The sequence below is a fragment of the Protobothrops mucrosquamatus genome, unplaced genomic scaffold, assembly GCF_001527695.2.
Source record: "Protobothrops mucrosquamatus isolate PMUCROS unplaced genomic scaffold, P.Mucros_1.0 scaffold718, whole genome shotgun sequence".
Taxonomy (NCBI): Eukaryota; Metazoa; Chordata; class Lepidosauria; order Squamata; family Viperidae; genus Protobothrops; species Protobothrops mucrosquamatus.
Window position 1 is genome coordinate 520,972 of NW_015386998.1, and position 17,580 is coordinate 538,551.

At 38.5% G+C, this 17,580-nt stretch overlaps 2 protein-coding genes across 3 annotated transcripts in view; one reads left to right on the top strand and one right to left on the bottom strand.

Moving 5' to 3' along the window:
- Window positions 1–17,580, bottom strand: part of CTPS2 (CTP synthase 2) — a gene marked incomplete in the record, with an annotated part of 203,786 nt that overhangs the window by 180,773 nt on the left and 5,433 nt on the right. Inside the window, 1 exon segment of one of the 2 annotated variants that reach the window (XM_015818320.1) lies at window positions 4,802–4,876. 2 annotated transcript variants of the gene reach the window in all.
- SYAP1 (synapse associated protein 1) lies at window positions 4,939–15,963 on the top strand. Its single transcript, XM_015818321.1, has 9 exons — window positions 4,939–5,257; window positions 6,615–6,733; window positions 8,051–8,117; window positions 9,416–9,489; window positions 9,804–9,943; window positions 10,925–11,064; window positions 12,940–12,998; window positions 14,959–15,106; window positions 15,307–15,963. The coding sequence occupies exons 1-9, from the start codon at window positions 5,056–5,058 to the stop codon at window positions 15,432–15,434; spliced, it is 1,077 nt and encodes a 358-aa protein (XP_015673807.1). The 5' UTR covers window positions 4,939–5,055; the 3' UTR covers window positions 15,435–15,963.

Consider the following 17,580-nt stretch of genomic DNA (forward strand, 5'->3'; position numbering starts at 1 on the left):
CAAACGGGAGGTTACTTTTATCCTGTCCAACCAACTTTCCTCTTTGATTTTTCTTTGTTATGCTAACTATAAAAGGTGTTGTAAGTTAAAGATTGGGGTTTCCTCTTTGAATAAGAGGAATCCCTTTTGTCTGAATATTCTGATAAACTATAATAAAATGATCTTCCTGTCTTAGTTTGTCTCATTGGAAAATATGCATGCCGAGGCACGAGCCTAAAAAGAGCTCTATTTGGCCATCACTTGGGACACAGCAACAGTCATAAATATGAATCAAATGCCAAGCATCTGAATTTTGATCACATAATTATGGGGATGTTGCAAAGGTCGTAACTGTGAAAAATGGTCATAAGTCATTTTCAGTGATGTTGTAACTTTGAACGGTCACTAAATGAACTGTTGTAAGTCGGGGACTACTTGTACTAGCAGTTTTTCAAACTTAGCCATTTTATGATGCATGAACCTCAACTCCCAGAATTCCTCAGCCAGCCAGCATTTGAAGAAAGAGATTCACATGCTGTCCAGTCTCTTGATCAATATTAAAAATAATTAAGTCTATCAATATGATCACACAATATATTCCAAAAGAATAACTTTTTGCTAGCTGGGCAAGTTAGTAAATACCACAATCATAAATTCAGACCAGACAATTTTTCAGAAGATCTGAGACACATCACAGGTATAGCAAGCAAATTATTTTTGAAACTAACAGATCCCAAAGGGGTGATCTTCCAAATTTTCCTTTGTCACCTACAGAAGCAAAATCTTGATTACAAAAGGCTAACTGAGGGTTGAGAAACATGCCTTTAATTCATGCAGCAAACAATCACAATATGAACCTACATTTATCAACCTACAGTAGGAGCATATTACTGTACATGGAAAAGACAAAACATGGCATGTTAATCTAAGCCATCATTTTTTTAACAAGGCAAAAGTTTGAGTAAACAATAAAAGCACTCTATTGCAAGGGTCGCCAACCTTTCTGGGTTGGCAGCCTGGTGGGAAAGACAAGGACAGGCACCTTTATGCGCCCATGTGCACACAAGCAAATGTGGCTGCGTGTGCGCAAACGGGGCCGTGAGCATGTGTGCTCCGCAAATGGGGGTGGTAGCACCCACGCACAGTTCTCCTACCGCTGGTGTGCGGCTCGCGACTCTCCTAGCACCAGCACGTGGCTCGTGGCTCTCCTAGCACCGGCGAGAGGCTTGTAGCTTGCCTAGCACTGTCGAGAGGCTCACGGCTCCTAGCGCCGTTGTGCGGATCACGGTTCTCCTAGTGCTGGGTAGAGGCTTGTGGCTCTTGTAGCACCGTTGAGAGGCTCGCAGCTCCCCTAGTGCCAGCGCACAGCTCTCCTAGCACCAGCAAGAGGCTCGCGGTTCTCCTAGCTCCAGCGAGAGGCTCATGGCTCTCGGCTCAGCTAGTGCCAGGGAGAGATTCGCGGCTTGGCTAGCGTCGGCACAAGAGCAAGAGGTAGTGGGCTGCGGCCCATAGGTTGGGGACCTCTGCTCTATTGAACTTATTTTTCTCTTTCAGTGTCTATACAAATTGGGATAAACAAACAGAAACTGTGGATCAAGCTAGATCCTGTGTGAGAGAAAGATAAATGCAACAGAAGCACTCTTTTGATTTAATGCTGCTATTGTACCTTGTTTCTCCAATATTAATCTTTTTTATAAAAGAGGCAAATTGAAGGATGCAAATTCCAAACTGAGGTAGAGAGCATAATACACTTGACATATACAAGTAACCTATGTGATTGAACCAAATCCAACTGCTTTATAACAGCAGCCTATTGCAGTGGTGGCGAACCTATGGCACGCGTGCCAGAGGCGGCACTCAGAGCCCTCTCTGTGGGCACGCGTACCATGCCCCAGAGATGGCAACTGTCCCTCTTCAACCAGCCACCCACTAACTCACGTGGCCAGATGCATCCCAGCACGGCTGGTTTCCCTCCCTCCCTCCCTCCCGTCCCATCCCTCCTGGCCTCACATGCTCTCCTTTTCCTGGGCACGACCCAGTGCATCGCCTCCTCAGCTGTCAGCTGGCCGTCCAGCTCAGAGGCGGCTTCTCTGAACTGCTGGTGGTGGGCTGCGAAGCCCCAGAGTGTGCTGTTCGAGGGGCCGGCAGGCTGTGGCTGCTGATAGACACTGTCGGCCCCCATGCGCTCACTGGCCTCTGTGTACGGGGGCCGATGGTGTCAGGCAGCAGCCGCCCCGGCCCCTGCCTCGCTTTGCCCTGCGACAATGGGACCCCCGCCCTGCCTCGCCTTGCCTCACCTCACCCCGCAGGACAAGCCTCCTGCCCACTGCCCCACCTGCCAGAGACCCCCTAGATCTCCTCCAACCCTGCCTGGCCCCCACAGTTGTCCCTTGCCACGAGCAACATCAAGATGACCATGCCTACCTTGGCCACACCCACGGTCTGCCATGACCACCACAGCCACGCCCACCCAGTGAGCCACGCCCACCTGGCACCCAGCGATACATAAGTGGGTTTTGGGTTGCAGTTTGGGCACTCAGTCTCTAAAAGGTTCGCCACCACTGGCTTATTGCATAGAAAAAGAAAAATTATATTCTAATATAGCACTAAGGACCACAGTCTAGCAAAGATGTAAAAATATAGTTATATGAAATCTGTATTTAACAGTTGGCTACGTATGTCATGTTCTAAAGGTTATTGAAACAAAGCAAAAGTTTGAAAATATTAACCCAAGATTAGAAAACATTACAAACTGGAAAGCAGAAAATACGGAACTTGGATGGCTGGATCATCACTATTGCTTCTATCCCTGCTCCAAAAAACACAGAATGGTTCCTCAACTGACAGCAAGTAGAATCTGAATCTTAGATGGAGTTGTGTTTCTCTGACAAAGAAGGAAATACTATTATAAAAACCTCTATTCATCTGAAACATGCAGGATTTAGGGCCACTTAAGGTGAATGTTGTTACTCCAAAGAAATAGAAGAAATTGTGTCTGAATGTGCAGAGAGGGAAGTCAAATGTTCTACATTTGTTCTTGTCTTAGAACTATAGAATTAGGGGGGAAACTCTTATAAACATACAAAAAAAGATGGTGTTTCCATGCAACCTAATGGATTTTCACACAATGAAAATCACCAATATAAGTAGTCCTTGACTTACAACAGTTCATTTAGTGACTGTTCGAAGTTACAACGGCATTGAAAAAAGTGACAGTTACAACCATTGTGGCATCCCCATGGTCACATGATCAAAATTCAGACACTTGGCAATTAACTCATTAGTGTCCCGGGATCATGTGATTATCTTTTGCAACCTTCTGACAAGCAAAGTCAATGGGGAAGGCAGATTCATTTAACAACCAGGTTACTAATTTAACAACTGCAGTGATTCACTTAATAACTATAGCAAGAAAGGTCGTAAAATGGAGCAAAACTCATTTAACAAATGTCTCACTTAAAAACAGAAATTTCGGGCTCATTTGTGGCCATAAGTCAAGGACTACCGGTATATACATTCACGTGGGATAATTTTGCCCAGAGTAAGAACAGCCATGCTTTATGTATCTGGGATTGCTGAAGTTATGCTGACTGAAATAAATGCAAACATTAAGACTGCTGAGCCTGGTCCCCACTCCTAGTTTAGGATACCTTGTGGACCTAATTTATGTATAATGAAATCACTATCAACAAATCAAATGTAATCATATCTACTACTGTGCCTAATATATATTGCACTTGTAATTTGCCAGATATTTCAGATTTGCCAACAATCCTTTGGAAAACTTGTGCATTCTTCCTATTTAAAAAATGAACATTTCTGAGGAACATCTCCCAAGACCCTAGACTGCTTATTAACAACAAAATCCATGTTGGAGCATTTATTTATGTAGATTGACTCTTCTTCAAATAGTTACATTTTAAAAAAATAATTTCCCTGTTAATCCCAGAGAGTAATTTAAACAATTACTACTAGTTCCTATGCATTTTATTCAAAAGCAATGGCCAAGAAATTCAATATAGAGGTTACTTTAGTGGACATCAATTGCTCTCAAAAAGCTAGGTAATAATAATCATTGTTGATCCTGCTTTACTGGAGATCACCAGGGTTACAGGTTTAAACGGGAAGTAAAAAATGTCCCATAAAGGCAGTGACTAACCACTTCTGTAATTCTTCCAGGAAAGCTCTCTGGGAACATCCATTAAATCCAGACACTAAGCTTGATTAAAGGAGCCTATATCTAGTCTGCATTCATTTAGATACAAACCACTTGACTCTTTCAAAATAGTAAATGGAAGTGTTTTAATTTTAGTTGGCAATGCTTTATTTTGCATTCAATTTTCTTTCTATAAAATTGAAACACTTAATTGCATATGGAATGATTTATTCTGTTACAGATTTGTTTTCGATTGTCTTCTTCCAGAATGGCAAAGTTCCTTGGAATTATGTCTGTGGAGAGTCTCAGTCATCCAGGTTATAGTTATCTCAAAGGTGCTTTTTTTTCTCCAAAAGGCACTGGATTGTTCTTTTCTTTGAGGAAACTTCATCAGCTGTGATGGGGGGTTGGGGAGTGATGTTTCTGAAACTAATGAAGTTTGCTGGATGAAAAAGGAAAGATTTTGTTCTTCCCCAAGGAAAAAACAGTCCAATTGCCTTTTGAAGAGGAAAAAAGCACTTCTGAGAGTTTCTTTGGAATTATTTCAAATGAACTTTAATTATTTGTTTGTACTGACAATTAATACAATAGATTTGTATTAGACAGATGTATTGACTCTGAACAAACAGTAATTGGTTTATTACGTATCTTAAAAAAAAACCCTACCCTCAGCGTTGTGCCTTGCCCAGATTGAGGGAGGAAAGGGGACGCTCATTAGAAGCAGAACACTCACGGAACTTGAAAAGCTGACATCCCTGGTTCCGCTGCTGACGTACTGGGATGACGCGACAGGCGGGCCCTCACTTTCTTCCGGAAACAAAGGCTGCCTTCCCAGCAACCTGGGCCCGACACTGCTGAGACCCGGAACACCGTTTAGGGGGAAGTTCGGCGGCTTTGGGGAGCGACGCGAATCTTTTAAGATGTTGCGCGGCCTGAGTGGTTGGTTGGGGATGAATTGGGCGGAAGAGGAAGGAAAACCGTCTTCCCCCAAAGGGAAAGCAAGGACTGGCGCGGAAGAACAGGTTCCTGAAAGAGACGCGCCATCACCGTGCTACGAAGAGGAGGGACAGAAAGGGAGGCCAGACCTGGACCCGATCGTTAATCAGGCGAAGGGGCTTGGCAGTGAGTGTCTCGTTCCTCCTTCGCGAAATCCCGTGGCCAGGCACCCTCGCCCCATCTTACAATGCTCTGCTTATTATGTGTTTACAGGCTGCCCTAGCGCAGATCCTACAAATAATCTTTTCTATAAATTGTTTCCTCAGACCCCCTCTTTAGGGCACCAAAACTCTGGACGACTACTAGATGGCAACAAGAGACATTAAGACCTTTTTGTGATCGTCAAGGATTGATTTATTCATTTATTTAACTTGTATGCTGCCCAGAATTGTTGGGAGTCAGGCAGCATACAAATGCAGCATACAGATTATAAAGTTGCAGTAGGCATAAGCTGTGCCTGTTGAGCTTCACTGACACTTATTCCCATGTAAATACAGAGTTTGGCTATTCCATTTACTCAGTGAAAGTTGCTTTAATTTCAGTTAAATGTACTTTGGGTTGCAATTATGGAAATAGCTTCCTCTGGAATACCACAGGCTTATTTCATAGTAAATGTATAAAATATTCAAGTACCTCTTCAGGGATGTTGGAATATCCTTTGTATTTGGTTTCTAAACCATATGAAAAAGCAACACACTCCAATTCCATATTACTAGGAAAGTCTATGTTTAAAAATGTGTGTTGGTGATGACAACAACAATGAATGTTGAAACTAAAGCTTATATACAGCAAAGGAGTTTTTGGACTAAGGAAAAGCTCAGAATTAGGGTTAACAGTTAACTTATAGTTCATGTAATCAATTTTTTAAAACAAATTATAGTTTACAAGTTATGCTATTATTTAAATAGGATGGCTGAAATCCTAGTTTTCAAAGCCTTGTTGGTAGATAAACAAAATAGATAAACTTAGTACAATTTAGATTTTTTGTTATTGAGTTCAGCAAATTTATCATGTACAGTATCTTGGATTTGTCATACTTTATTTTATCTTGAGAAATGTTAGTTTTATATCCCATATCTATGTCCAACAAAGAAATCAAAACACCATCCAAAATATAATTGCTTTCTCTATGTAAATTAGTTCAATAATATCTCATATCATAATATTCTGTACTAGGCACCTACATCCAGAGTACTCCTTCCTGAATTAATATCAAATTATTTAAAGTCACGTTGATATGCTGATTTGTGCACCAGATTATCAATGGTACTGATAAACTCTAGACTGCATGGAAGCAGGCTTCTGTATGTGAGTTCCTTGCTCCTGATTATTATGTACTAATTATGCTGCATGTTTTTAAGCACTGGCAGAGTTGAATGAATAAATCTAAATTCCCATATTCTTCAGATTCATATTAGCAATTAGTTTCTGAAATGCAGGAAGGAAAATATTTTAAGTTTAAATGAAGTTTTATCTCTAAAAGGTTATATCTTCAGCTTTGCTACAACGGCTACAAAAAAGATATCTGAATCAGTTGCTGAAACAGCACAAACTATAAAGAAGTCTGTTGAAGAAGGAAAAATAGAAAATATAATTGATAAGGTACTTTTGTTATAAATAATTGCCTATAAAACTGGTATTTCTATTAACTTACTCTGCTTTAAATCATTTTGAAGGCTTTTAGTTTTACAGTTTTGCCAGATGATAGCATTTGGGCACAGATGCTAAGCAGGGTCCAATCAGGAAAATATTTAGATGGGACATCACCATGAAAGTCTAGGTCTGTAGGTTAAGAGTAGAAAGTTGAAAAATCTCCAGGAAGAAGGTAATGGCAAACCACTTAAAGAAAACCATATGATTATGTCCATGTAGTCACTTAAACCAAGTTGGGCTTGAAAAGAGGCTTTATGGAATTAGAGTCACTAGCTGTATCCTAAGGAGAGCTCTTATCTTTATGCTACTCATCTTACAAGCTTGTTTATATTAGTTATATAAATAAGTTTGGTAGCAATTAAAATATGCAGATAGTCCTTGACTTATGACACAATTGGGACCAGAATTTCTGTTGCTAAGCAAGGCAATTAAGTGAGTCAACCCAATATCAGCCTTTTTGCCATGGTTATAAGAATCACTGCAGTTATTAAGTGAATCGTGTGCTTCTTAAGTATATCTGGCTTCCCCCATTAACTTTGCTTGTTTGCCAACAAACACATCACAAATACTTTAATTATAATCAGCTGCTTTTGGTCTGGTTTCCAGGTTTAGATGATGAAACATGATGCTTACCAGCAAAGAACTTATTTGTTAAGTTAAGATATAATCTGAATGTGGAAAAATACTTAATTTGAATGCCATTGCTAATATTATTGACAGTAGCACAGATTCAATTAGTGTAAGGATCTGCAAAGGGGAAACATCTGCAGGATTCATTAAAAGAAACAAATGTACCCTATTTGTTTCTGGTATCCACTATTTCAGATTGAAGGTGTTTTATGTGGGTTAAATTATGGGGAAATAACGTAAGCTCACTTTTTTATATTTTATACTAAAAACTTTTTGAACCTTGGATTACCCATTTTAAAGTAGTAATATTAGTTATTTCTTTTTTTCTCAAGACTTTAAATTTTAATGTTAGTATAAAAAAAGGCAAATGCTGGCATTTACGGGAAAAGGAAAACACATGCATCAAGCAGGCACATTCTATATAATCAGAAATCCCTTTGTTTTACCTATTTTGGGGTGCCATTGAAATATATAAATCTTACACAGTTTTAGTTTTCATCTTTCTCCTGTAGGCTACATAAAGAATGGTTGTCAATCTTTTTTAGAAACTGTCCACATTGTGTTACAATAGCAAAAATATAGTTTTGAAATGGTCATCTAACTTTTTTCATTTTTCATATTTACTTTTTGTTGTAGACAATTATAGGAGACTTTCAAAAGGAACAAGAAAAATTTGTTCAACAGCAACACACCAAAAAATCAGGTATTTTTTGAATTGGCTACAAAAATAATAATAATAATATTAGAAAGCTTGTAGATTGGACTAGGAAGGTGACAGGATGTTTCCTAGCACATAAGCAAAAATTATTTGCAAGATATTGGATGGAACAACATGTAAAAATGGATGATTTTTTTAAAGAAGTATTTTATCAGAAAAAGAAAAAAATTGAGTTTCATATAAAATATAAAGTTGCATCGTATAAGATAATGCAATAAAGTAAAACATGAAAAAGCAATGTTTACATATTTATAAATTGCAAAAGTAGTGCATTTCTTATCTGTGCAACAAATTACATTTTTATGAAAGAAAAAGCTTTTACCTTGCAACTTAATATGAAGCAGTATCTATTGTAAAAGTATTTAGTAGCATATTTATGTTTTGTTCTTCCTATAATTAATTAAGACAAACACACAATCTCACCAACTTCAATTCTGTTTTCAGAACAATCTGGATGAAAATGTGTGCATATGTGTGGGAGACATCCAATCCAGTGGATATGAATTTTGTTGATCCTAATTAATAAACCACCTGGTATATTGCATTGGCTCTGATAAACATTGTGGAGTTAAGTTAGAATATTAAAGATCTCAGCCGCTTGACTAAACTTCATAAGAACGAATACAGGCAGCAAAAATGTGACTGGATTATATTTCTCACTGGAGATCTTGCAATTTAGATACATTACTAAAAAAAAGCTTTAATCAAATTATAGGTAATATGCTTGTTCAAGGATAAGACATTCAGATCCACGCTTCTCCAATTGACAAAACTGACAGAAAACAAATGTGCATCCAAGATCAGGAATTATATGCAGAAACCTACTATTATTTGTTCATATATTGGAACTGAAGCCATTATTTGTTCTTAAGAAACATCAAAATGCTACAAGAATTATATAGCTTTCCTTCAAAGTAAAATGTGTGCAATGCACGTATCTTATGTATATGCCCAACCATTCCATTTTAGAAAAATATTGGTTGGTTATATAGCACAATGTTACAATTTTCCTCTTACTGTGACCTCCCAATCTTCAAAGAAAGAAAGAATATAAAAGAAAAAAATCAGGGACAAATGCTGCCATCTTACCTCTAATATATGGATTCATCACAGATTTATGAATTAAGTTAAATTAACATAATCTAGTTTGCTGCTTAATATTACTGGTTTGAGCATTCTTATGTACACCTTAGCAAGAGGCTTCTCTGACTTGAAGATGCCAGTTGTTCAGTGGTCTCTTATGAGTGAATGCAATTATATAAATATTCCTTTTCTGCTCACAGAAACAGCTGTGCCTCCATGGGTAGACAGCAATGAAGAAGAAACAATTCAACAACAAATACTAGCCCTATCAGCAGTATGTGGCAGGTTTTTGCTTTTTATCTTTTGAGCCAGGAATGGGGGGGAAACCTGTAGTTCAGCAATCATAAGCTTCCCATTCCTAGCGTAAACTATTAATTTCTTGAAAACATACATGTTTGTTACCTAAAGTAGGATTCTGGATATTGATATGTAATAACTTCTAAAAAGCTCTAATACAAATAAGAACAGTCATAATTAATAACTGTGTTCATGATGTAATTCGTTTTTCAAAATAACATCTTGAGAAATATTTTTTTTCAAGGTAATAACAGCTTTCAACCTCTGTCAACCACATTTTATTTTACAAAGGATAGAAGAAACTTTCTGCGTGATCCACCAGCAGGGGTTCAGTTTAATTTTGACTTTGACCAGATGTATCCAGTAGCCATGGTGATGCTTCAAGAAGATGAGCTCCTGAATAGAATGAGATTTGATCTTGTTCCAAAACAGTGAGTGATCTATCTATATTTGATAATCACCTAGCTATATTTCCTAATCACTTAGCTATCAAGAAATATCATTTCCTAATCACTTAGCTATCAAGAAATATCATTTAGCTTGAAAGTTATAAATTATTATGTTTAATTTTTCTTATTAAAATAAGCCTTGATATTTAATGTGTGATTATCTCTTCAAGGCTAGAGTCAAACCATTTAAAATTATGAATAATGATTTTCTTAAAGGATTTCTGTATCAGATATTTGTACTATTTCTCACTATGGAAATGATAGACATTGACAAAAATGATATAAATTGACAAAATTTGCATAATTTGGTATAAATTTAAGTTATTCATCTGGATGACTTTGATTGCAATAGACTTGAATATTAGTTTAGCCATGGCATCCAGTCTGCTAAAAGGGATCTCTTATATTGAGGTCTTATTGATTCATCTTTTTTCAAAGAAAGTAATTCTGATGTTTTTCAACAAATGTAAGCAGTTAGCTGACCTTGCCTAAACTAGAAAAAAAATAAAATGACTGGACCTAGATTGTATTTTTGATGGGAAATCCTAGGGCAATGGCTAATCTGTTCCATATTGATGTCAGCAAAATAGCACATCTCAACTCCATGGAGACTGAGAGAAAGAGAGAATACATAGATAGATAGGCAGGCAGGCAGATAGGTAGAGATAGAGATATTTATATAGAGATAGACTGAGAAACAGAGACAGATAGATCCTAAGCTTCTCTCTGTGAGTTTATAAATATATATACACACAGTTTCATTAAATCTGTGCAATTCCATCTTTTTGGAACAACATTGACTATATTTTCCTCCCACTTTAGATGCAAATTTATGAACTATGCCTAATCAATAAGATAAATTGTGTATCTCAGACAATTAAGGCAAATCCTAATACATAAAATCTGTATACCTAGTGTTATAAAGCAAGTACTTACTAACAAAAACATATGTGCTGTCCTCAGTGCAAAGGAAGAGGTGTTCTGGAGGAATTTTTTTTATCGGGTCTCCCTTATTAAACAGTCCGCACAACTTACAGCACTGGCTGCACAGCAAGCAGTGAGAAAAGAAAAGAATGGCAGTGAAGAGGATAGACAGCTAACAGGTAGCTATTGCTTTAAACAAACATTTAAAAATTTGAATATTTTTCTCTTATTTTTTTTTAATTCAAGCTTCTTACACCTTCAATTTCATATGAAACATTCCTTATATAACTGGGAGAAAACTTCAACTGTTTTGCAGAAATATAGTTTATTTGGTTTGTTCAACTTCCTTCTATAGATAAAACAAACTAAAACTGACACAGGTAATCCTCGACTTACAACAGTTCATTTAGTGACCATTCGAAGTTACAACAACATTGAAAAAAGTGACTTATGACCGTTGTTCACACTTATGACTATTGCAGCACCCCCATGGTCACGTGATCAAAATTCAGATGATTGGCAACTGACTCATATTTATGATGATTGCAAAATTTCGGGGTTATGTGATCTCCTTTTGTGGCCTTCTGACAAGCAAAGTCAATGGGGAAGCCAGATTCACTTAACAATTATGTTATAACTTAACAATTGCAGTGATTCACTTAACAACTATGCCAAGAAAGGTTGTAAAATGGGACAAACTCACTTAACAAATGTCTCACTTAGCAACAGAAATGTTGGGCTCAATTGTGGTCGTAAGTCGCAAACTATATAAAATGATGTAGTGCCATAGTTATGGTCTAAAAAGAGAAGATATGCTTAATTCATTTCAAAATCTTACTCTGCATATATAATTAATAAATCCATGCAACTGTATTACATCTTGAGTTTAGAATTTGAAAAAAAAATAAAAATCTTTCTGCACAGGGTTTTTACAGTTCTTCTGTACAGTTCCGCTATTCATGGCTTGCATGTTAGTTCCTTCTGCTAAATATAAAGCCCCTGCATTCCTACTCTGAAACTAAATAGAATAGATTGTCCTGTTACCTTTATAGCCATTTCTGCCTATTTTGCAGCTTTAAAAGTCTGAAACACTAGATTGATTAGGCATGACAAGTGTTTTGACAGCACAGAGGCAAATCAACAACCTCATGTTTTCAAGGCCAAATGTCAAGTTAGTGAGGAACTACAGCAGTGGTGGCGAACCTATGGCTGGGTTTTATAAAACCTTTTCACTTTAGGCCTCTGCCGCTGTGTACAAAAAAAAAAAAAAAAGTTTCAATCAATCAATCAGTCAATTTCAACTTCTCGCGGGGAAAAAAAAGATCTTGCAAAGTTGGAATTGATTGATTGAACTTTTTAGTCCCACCCAGTCTGCCGTTACCACTGCAGCCACGCCCATCCAATGGGCCACGCCCACCCAATGGGCCACGCCCACCCGGCACACGACGATGCATAAGTGGGTTTTGGGTTGCAGTTTGGGCACTCGGTCTCTAAAAGGTTTGCCATCACTGAACTACAGTATGTCTCTGTGAAAGTGCAGTGTAATCCTGCAGACATGATTCTAATATTTACTACTTTTGCTTTAATTATTTAAGGACAGCTGAAATTGTAGACCTAATTCAGAAGGCCTTTTTTCTGCTTCTGTAAACCCCAGAAAACTTTCAACTTGCATCCTGCCCTTCCATTTCTTTTTCCTATTCTTTGTATGTCAAGAAAAGCTATTGTAAGCTTAATGGTGGTTTATAACAAACTGTACTTTTTGCTTCATTCAAATATGAAAAAATATATCTTAACATCACAATTAAGAAACTATGATATCAAATCAGTAACAAAGACAAGCTACCCTTTTAATACAGACTGCAAACCAAACAATATATTTCTCTGTTGAAGGAAGAAGAGACAAAAATACAGAAATACAGGCTTACTATCCATACATGCAACAGCAATAAATGACAGCTTGGTATCAATGCCTATATAGTCATTCACATTCTTTAAAACACCAGGCATTGTTAGAAAATACCTTCAAATTTTTACTGTATCTATTTTTCCCCTAGATACTGTGAGGCCAAAGACGCCACCTGTTGCAATCAAATCTCAGCTGAAACATCAAGAGGTAAACTTATTTTATAGTTAAGGTATGCACTTACAGCAAAGGTATTTAAAATTTCCAAAATCCAAACTATTTTCTAATTGCTCCATGATGCCTTTATCTCTAAGCAAACTAGAAAGTAAAAGAAATGGCTGAAATAAACGTCTGAACTGGAATTTTAAAAGTATTAAGAGTAGAAACTCTTTTAGTAAGGAGTTTGCTTAAAGTTACCTACAGGTAGTCCTGGAATTACAAATGTAATGGAGCCTGCCCATTCCATTCATAACTCGAGGATTTGTAGGAGTGAATCTCGTACCTTGAAGGCGATTCACTCCCAGCTTTCGTCCATGCATTTGCTAATTTAATGCGTGGGCAAATGCGCAGCTCATTAAATGAACATGAGGTATCTCGGTAGGGAAGACCATGGAGGGTCTAATAATGGAACAGGCCACCTATTTCAGACCACCCAAGTCCCCCCACTGAGATACCTCATGCTCCCTCCCCTAGGGTCCCCACAATTGCTCTCCCACCCAATCCTGCTGTACTGGGTCACTTACCTTGTGAAGATCTGTCTCTTCTCCAGCCTGTTTCTTTCTCTGCTCCTGGCAAGAGCAGAGGGAGGCCTCCAAGGCCCAGAACAGACCTCTGGAAGCACGTAGCCGCCATCCCCGGCCTCCATTCTGGGCCTCAAAGGCCCAGAACAGACTCAGGAGGCACTCAAAATCGCCCCCGGCCTCCGTTCTGGCCCTCAGATGCCTGGAGGAGGTCTCCGACGCCCAGAATGGACCTCTGGAAGCATGTGGCCGCCGGTCCCGGTTTCCCTTCTGGATGGCAACAGCCTGGAAAAGGCCTACAACGCCTGGATCAGGCCTCCAAAGGTACGCAGAAGCGTCCCCTGGCCTCCATTCTGGGCCTTGGAGGCCTGGAGAAGGCCTCCGAAGCCCAGAATGGACATCTGGAAGCATGTGGCCACTGCCCCGGCTTCTATTCTGGGCCTCTGAAGCCTGGTGGAGGCCTCCAAGACCCAGAATTGATCTCCGGAGGCCGCAGAAGCATCTCCTGGCCTCCTTTCCGGGCGGCAGCAGCCCAGAAAAGGTGTCCAAGATCGGGCCTCCGGAGGTCTGTGGAAATGTTCGGCAATGGCGGCAGCGGCCCTCGAAAGGCCTCCAACACCTGGATCAAACTTCCGGGGGTTCGCGGAAGTCTCCTCCAGCTTCGGTTCTGCTCTCTGTTGCAGAGAACAGAGGCCTAAAGTACCATAAGATCACACGTGATCAGTAGCATGATATCTTGCACCACTGATCTCAAATGATCTTGCATTACTTTAGGCCTCCATTCTCTGCGAACGCACCGAAGGCCTGGAGCAGCCAAGAAAGCGAAGGATCTCGATCTTTGCAGGGTGAGTATTGAAGGCCTGATGCCTAGGGAGATCTGCAGGAGGAGAGGGGAAATAGGGCAGAGTGAATATTGCAGTGCCACTGCAGTTGTTCATTAGGGTTAGGGTTTCTGGACTTTTTCGTAAACACTAGGGGGTGCTTATCGCACTTTGAATGTTCGCTAAGGGAACACTTGTAACCTATATTTAAGCCATTTTTCTTTGATGATAATTCTAAAAATTATGTTTTTTTAGCCTAGAAAATCTAAGGATGCACAGTAGTTAGTACCAATAATCTTTTCATTAACAATAGCACAGTGCATTTTTTTCTTGCTGGAAAGCAGAGATGATATGCTAAAAGAAGAATTCTAAAAGCATTGTTGGGATCAGGTAGATATCTGATTGTATTTTCTTGTAATCTGCTATTATAACATAGATATATAGTTATTAATTGAATTACTAGAAACTACAAATGTTTTCTTGGTCTAGATATCTTATACCTGTAACTTCAGGTTTTTTTCCATTCCTTATAATGAGTGAATAGTATAAGTCCTTTAATAAAGTTTGTTTATATTCTTAAATTAGTCCTTCTTTAAAATTATATTAAAGGATGATGAAGAGATTTCTACTAGTCCAAGTGTATCTGAATTTGTAAGTGATGCTTTTGATGCATGCAACCTGAATCAGGAAGATTTGAGAAAAGAGATTGAACAGCTTGTGCTTGATGATGAGAAAAAGGAAACAACTACAGTGGATGGTAAAAATAATTATTCTTCATATTCCAATAATATGGTCCTGCTGGTACAAAACCCATAAAAATAATATTTTGTTAAAGCTCTCATTTGACTGTTCTTGGACTTAAAAATGTTTTGTGCATTCAATTATAAGAGTGTATGAACACTAAATTACATGTTGTGTATTATACAGTCCTATAAGTTATGCTTTATTTCTATTTAGAAGAAAGTGCAGACTGGGAAAAAGAGCTACAACAAGAACTTCAAGAATATGAAGTAGTTACAGAATCAGAAAAACAAGATGACAACTGGGACAAAGAAATAGAAAAAATGCTACAGACAGAAAACTGATCACTTTGCCTGGAACATTTTCTAAAAACTGACATGAACTTGTTCTTACATTTGCTTCAAGTTCTTTCCTTGAGGCCCAAAGTTCTTTATAAAATAAAACTTAAGATGTTACATAATCAGGTATAGAAATTGTTCTCAGAAAATACTGTCTATTATCTAGCAACGTATATGGCAAGTTTTGGTTGTATGCTAGGGATTTTCTAATCATCCCAAATTGTCATAAAGAAATTGCAGAAGGGGCTGGGCTAGAAGATCTCCAAGGTCCCTTCCAGTTCTATTCTATTTTTGGTTTATCATAAAATAGTACTTGATGTAGAATGATCCAGAGCACATGAACACATATTTAAAAATCTATCTAGAATTGTCTGGATCACATTATTTGTATTTTCATTGTTTTGATATTTTCAGATGATTAGAAAATACTAAGTGAAAGATGCGAAAATAATTCCTGACTATAAGTAAAATTGTGGCATTTCTTGTAGTAGAAAACTTGTATCTCAACTACTTTCATATTAATAATGGCAAGAACTCATTTTGCTATTTTGCTACTTTTGACCCATTTATAAATAACATGAAAACGATCTAAATATGAGCTTTTGGAAAAATAGATCCTAGAATTGCATCCACTTGCCTCTTGTTTATAATTCAAATGTTGCTTTTAATTACGGTTTTTGAAATGTTACCATTTTAAATAGAAGCATTGAAGGCTTACATTAATTAACAGCAAAATCAATTGGACAATACTCTTCCCCTCACACCCGTAAAAAGATACTATTTCAGTTTTGATTGGTGGTACCTGAACAGAGGATACATAACTAACATTTGCTAAACAAAATACGGTAATATCTTCAATGTTTTTGAAGGTCATATCCAGAACCACAAGTTCTAAAGGAAAACATAGATTGGATCTGTTTAAGACAAAACTATTCCTTCATTTTAATTTGTAAAATGTATAGAATACTTTATGGTGACTATTGACACTTAAAGACAGATGGTGTATTTATATTTAATGAGAAATTCAGACTTAGCCTGTGCAGCTATTATTCAGTAGTGCTATAAGACATATTTATAAAGGACTAAAAGGTTATATACTTACAATACACACATTGGTATTGAAAAGGTGGCTGCTACTGAAAGGCACTATTTCAACTGGATGAAGCAGCAAAGAAAAGAGGCTATGTGGATGGTATAAAAGGTGTTGTACAAGGAGACCACTTATCTAAGATTCTAGTAATTAGTTCCCTAAAGTAATAGGATGATTTTTGGTAACCAACAAAATAGGGGTTAAATCATTCACATTAATTTTATATGAAATATCTCATTAATACCTAAATAATCTCAGAAACATGAACAGTTTTAATGTAGCCAATAACTTGATTCTTTGAAATATTAAAATAATGTAAGCTCTTTTATGCAAACCCAGTACTTATGAGAATTCAAAAAATGTTGTAATTGCACCCTACAAATATATAAGGATAAGTCATAAGTTGAGAACAGTCACACCATAAGTTAGAAAACACGTCACACTATAAATTAGAGCAGGGCTTGTCAACCGGTGGTGCGCGTACCACTTGTGGTACGCGACCACCTGGCTGGTGGTACGCGGCATCACCTTCCTCCCCCCCCGGCATTGCCTTCCTCCCCCCCGCTCCGCTCCTTCCCACCTCACTTGTTTGTGGAAAATATGCTGCTTGGCGGCAGCTTGCACGAACTTTACCGAATGTGCCCTGCAGGAGGCGTGTGAAGAGTGCAGGCGCAGAGCAAGGCCCCGCCCTCCCCAGGGCCTCATTTCAGATTTACGCCGCAAAAGTTTTTCTTGCGCAGAGGAGAGAGGAAAAACAATTGCGGAACACTCGGGAATCCCTTGCAAGGCACCATGTACCTTGGTGGTTATTTCCTAACGCCTTCCACCCGTGTTTTCTGCTCCACCCTGAATTCGCCTCCCTTCCACTCTCCTTACGCAGCCATCCATGGTCTTAATACAGCCCTCAGTCTGTCTCCCTTTCCACACCCCCTAAAATTCTTCATTCAGGCAGGCTTCCAGAGGTCGGCTGGCAGGATGCAGGTAACCGCTCCCCCCTGTCCTGCCGCCTCCAACGGCACCGCGCCGCTCCGCGTCCCGTGCCTCCGTGCCTCAAGCCCCCGT

Coding starts and splice junctions, on each gene's coding strand:
- SYAP1 (XM_015818321.1), top strand. CDS start 5,056: ATGTTGCGCGGCCTGAGTGGTTGGTTGGGGATGAATTGGGCGGAAGAG. Junction 5,258..6,614: donor TCAGGCGAAGGGGCTTGGCA/GTGAGTGTCTCG, acceptor TATCTCTAAAAG/GTTATATCTTCAGCTTTGCT. Junction 9,490..9,803: donor AAATACTAGCCCTATCAGCA/GTATGTGGCAGG, acceptor TATTTTACAAAG/GATAGAAGAAACTTTCTGCG.